At 43.9% G+C, this 3,172-nt stretch overlaps 1 protein-coding gene across 1 annotated transcript; it reads right to left on the bottom strand.

Annotated features, from left to right (window-relative positions):
* Positions 1–532: 532 nt before the first annotated feature.
* LOC311138080 (DNA-binding protein inhibitor ID-1-like) lies at positions 533–2,373 on the bottom strand. Its single transcript, XM_084172738.1, has 2 exons — positions 1,283–2,373; positions 533–1,079 (listed from the first exon to the last, which is right to left on the bottom strand). The coding sequence occupies exons 1-2, from the start codon at positions 1,637–1,639 to the stop codon at positions 1,044–1,046; spliced, it is 393 nt and encodes a 130-aa protein (XP_084028864.1). The 5' UTR covers positions 1,640–2,373; the 3' UTR covers positions 533–1,043.
* Positions 2,374–3,172: the final 799 nt, after the last annotated feature.

The following is a 3,172-nucleotide window of genomic DNA, read 5'->3' as shown; positions in this document are numbered from 1 at the left end:
TTGTTATTCAGTTTTTTGTGAATAGATGTATTACTTAATTCCTGATTAGACCAAATGCTTTCCTATAACTTTGCTAATCTGTTTGACAGTGAGTGCATTACCTTTTATACAATTCAGCACACATTTTCTGCTAGTTATCATTGCCAATATCCGTCAAGACCTCTTGACTCAACACTCAATACTTCACCATGTTATTTGATACTGTATGTTAATGAGGCCTTCAACAGCAAATTACAAGTTAACTGTTAAGTCATTTCAGGAGCTGAGGCAGTTAATTCTGATAGTAAAAAAGGATTTTGAATAGTTGAAGGTGAATGATACTTCTTAAAATAAGAGCCCCCTCCCCCTCAATTTTACACAAACTGATGTAGTTATTCCAGAACTTAGTCCAGGGAACGTTTTTCTCCCTCATCTCTCCAAGCCTGTGCATCTTATGTGCACATGTAAACACTATAGGAATGTATTATGCCTAACTGAATGTGATGTGGAATGGGAATTATCTATGACACACACATACCATAAACCCCAAAAGCCATGTTTAAAAATAATTGTCTTGTTTTAATAAAAACACCATTTAAGGTACATTGTAAAAAAAACAATATTTTTTCACATAGTGTGACATTGTAATATACAATACAGTTTGTCGCTCAGGAATCTGAGAAAATGAATTACTTTTCTTTTACAAAATGTGGAATTTCTACATGTTTCACAAGATACAAAAACGTAACAGAAACTTTGACTTTCTTGAGCAACTACACAACAACAGGCGAAGCTGTTTGCACTAACTGCCATGGTCGCCTGGCTAACACAGTCTATTCGGACCCACTCGTCTCCATGAGATCAGAGACCTCGGAATGGATCGAATGCCTTGAGTGACAGTTCCTCGCTTCTTTAGAATGTCTCATCGAAAGTATTTTCTAGCATGGGAGTTTGCAACTTCCTACTTGGCTCAAGGTTTGGTCGTGATCAAATGTCACATAATGTAACCTTGTTCATTCATCGTGGTGGTCGCTCTGGAATGATGGGGCGATACTCCGAGAGGTCTAGCGGCACATGATTCTGTCATCCGAGCATCCATTCTGGAAAGAGAAAATAAAAACGTTTAGGTCAGTGTTTGCAGTGAAATGACTTGCCTACTGAAACTCGTGAAACTGAACATAACTTTACGCAGTTATAAACGGTTACAGACTATTCTTATTACTTCTTACAGTCGGGTCAGATATTGGGAGACACTAGGTAGGTCTTGTAGAAACTCATCAAGACATGTCAGAGTGATATTTACCTCGACAGTGATACTGGCCAGCTCTGCGTTCAGCGTTGTCAGGGGTGTGCGCGGCACGCTGCTCTGTTGACGGTTCTTCTCCGGCTCGTCCAGCTCGACCTGCAGGTCCCATATGTAGTCAATGACGTGTTGGAGGATCTCCACCTTGCTGGCCTTCTTGTTGGTAGGCAGAGTGGGGACCAGCTCCTTCAGCTTGCTATAACAACTGTTCATGTCCTGCAGAAACACGGTCATCTGCTCGTCCAGCAGCGGGATCTTACATTTGGAGATGGAAAGGCTCTGGTCGGATAGGCACCGCACCATGTCCTTGCCTCCTTCCTTGCTCTTCAGTGCGCAGGTAGGTCCGAGAACCTTCATATTGGCTGATGTTGTAGTTTCCAAGGATAATGAAAAGATGGTGCGTAAAATCTTTGGAGATTAGCAAAGGCTCCAAAAGTCTTGTTAGTAGTCTTGGGAATATTATATATTAATGTTGTCTCAGTGATGTTGACAGTTCTCAACAACGCACGAGTGTACCGCTTTGAGTTTATAGTAGACTGGATTTGGGGGCGTCCACAAACTTGTCCTGTTTGCGGAGCGAGGTCCAATAGCATGGCCGTTTTAGCGCTAGAAGGACGGTTCACAACTGTGTTCTTGGCCAATGGGAGCGCGCGCCTGGTTATCAGGATTTACAATCTGTTTGAGGGATGGCGTTACAAATCGAAACAAATGTCTGTCTTTTTACGGGTGATATGTGGGAATCCAGCTGTCCATGGCTTGAGGACTCTGCAGGTGTAGAGTTCCTGGGGACACTCAAGGGGTGGTGTTGGATATGTGTGCTGTGTTTGTGAATGTGTGTGGGATGGGATTGAATGGATGGCTTCCAGTTGAAGCTCGCATCTGCTACAAGACCATGGTGCTTGCCTACGGAGCTGTGAGGGGAACGGCACCTCCGTACCTTCAGGCTCTGATCAGTCCCTACACCCAAACGAGGGCATTGCGTTCATCCACCTCTGGCCTGCTGGCTCCCCTACCTCTGCTGAAGCACAGTTCCCGCTCAGCCTAGTCAAAACTGTTCGCTGCTCTGGCACCCCAATGGTGGAACAAGCTCCCTCACGACGCCAGGACAGCGGAGTCACTCACCACCTTCCGGAGACATTTGAAACCCCACCTCTTTAAGGAACACCTGTGATAGGATAAAGTAATCCTTCTAACCCCCCCCCAAATAAATAAAAATCATAATAAAAAATATATAAAATAAAAAAAAAAATTTTTTTTGTAAAGTGGTTACCCCACTGGCTATAATGTGAATGCACCAATTTGTAAGTCGCTCTGGATAAGAGCGTCTGCTAAATGACGTAAATGTAAATGTGAATGGTGATAACCATAGCTCCTGAGATTTCCCCCATCCAATAACCGTTAGAAAGAGCACCACAGATATGACCATGTTATAAAGGTACCATTGATGAAGACCTATCCAGACAATGGATAATAACTGGTTTAGCATTACTTCTTTATTATAAAGGTTTATTTATACATGTCTGTCTTTGGTGCACTTTCTCCTGTTAACATAGATGACAGAGAATCTGTGTTAAAAGTCAAAGCTTTCTTTATTGGCTACTTACACACTGCACTTTTTAGCACAGACTCTCTTTTTCCTCTCATGAAGGGAAGCTCCTGTGAGCAACTTAACGGATTCCTTCACATGTTCTCCGTGTGTGCTCAGCCTTGTGTGCATGTTGAAATTGCATTGCTCTGAATCTTCCCCCAGATTGTCCAAACAAGCCGAGGCAGACTGGCAGGCGCCAGCGCCGTGACGTCACCCATTCATCCAAGCCTTGACGCCTGTCAGCCTGGCGCCGAGCGGGCGGTCGCTATGGAGACCTCAAACAACAGGCTTGCACTCCCCCA

Source organism: Coregonus lavaretus (assembly GCF_964263955.1).
Source record: "Coregonus lavaretus genome assembly, chromosome: 12".
NCBI classification, from domain to species: Eukaryota; Metazoa; Chordata; class Actinopteri; order Salmoniformes; family Salmonidae; genus Coregonus; species Coregonus lavaretus.
The sequence above is the reverse complement of the archived record's forward strand: the minus strand, read 5'-3'. Positions and strand labels throughout refer to the sequence as shown.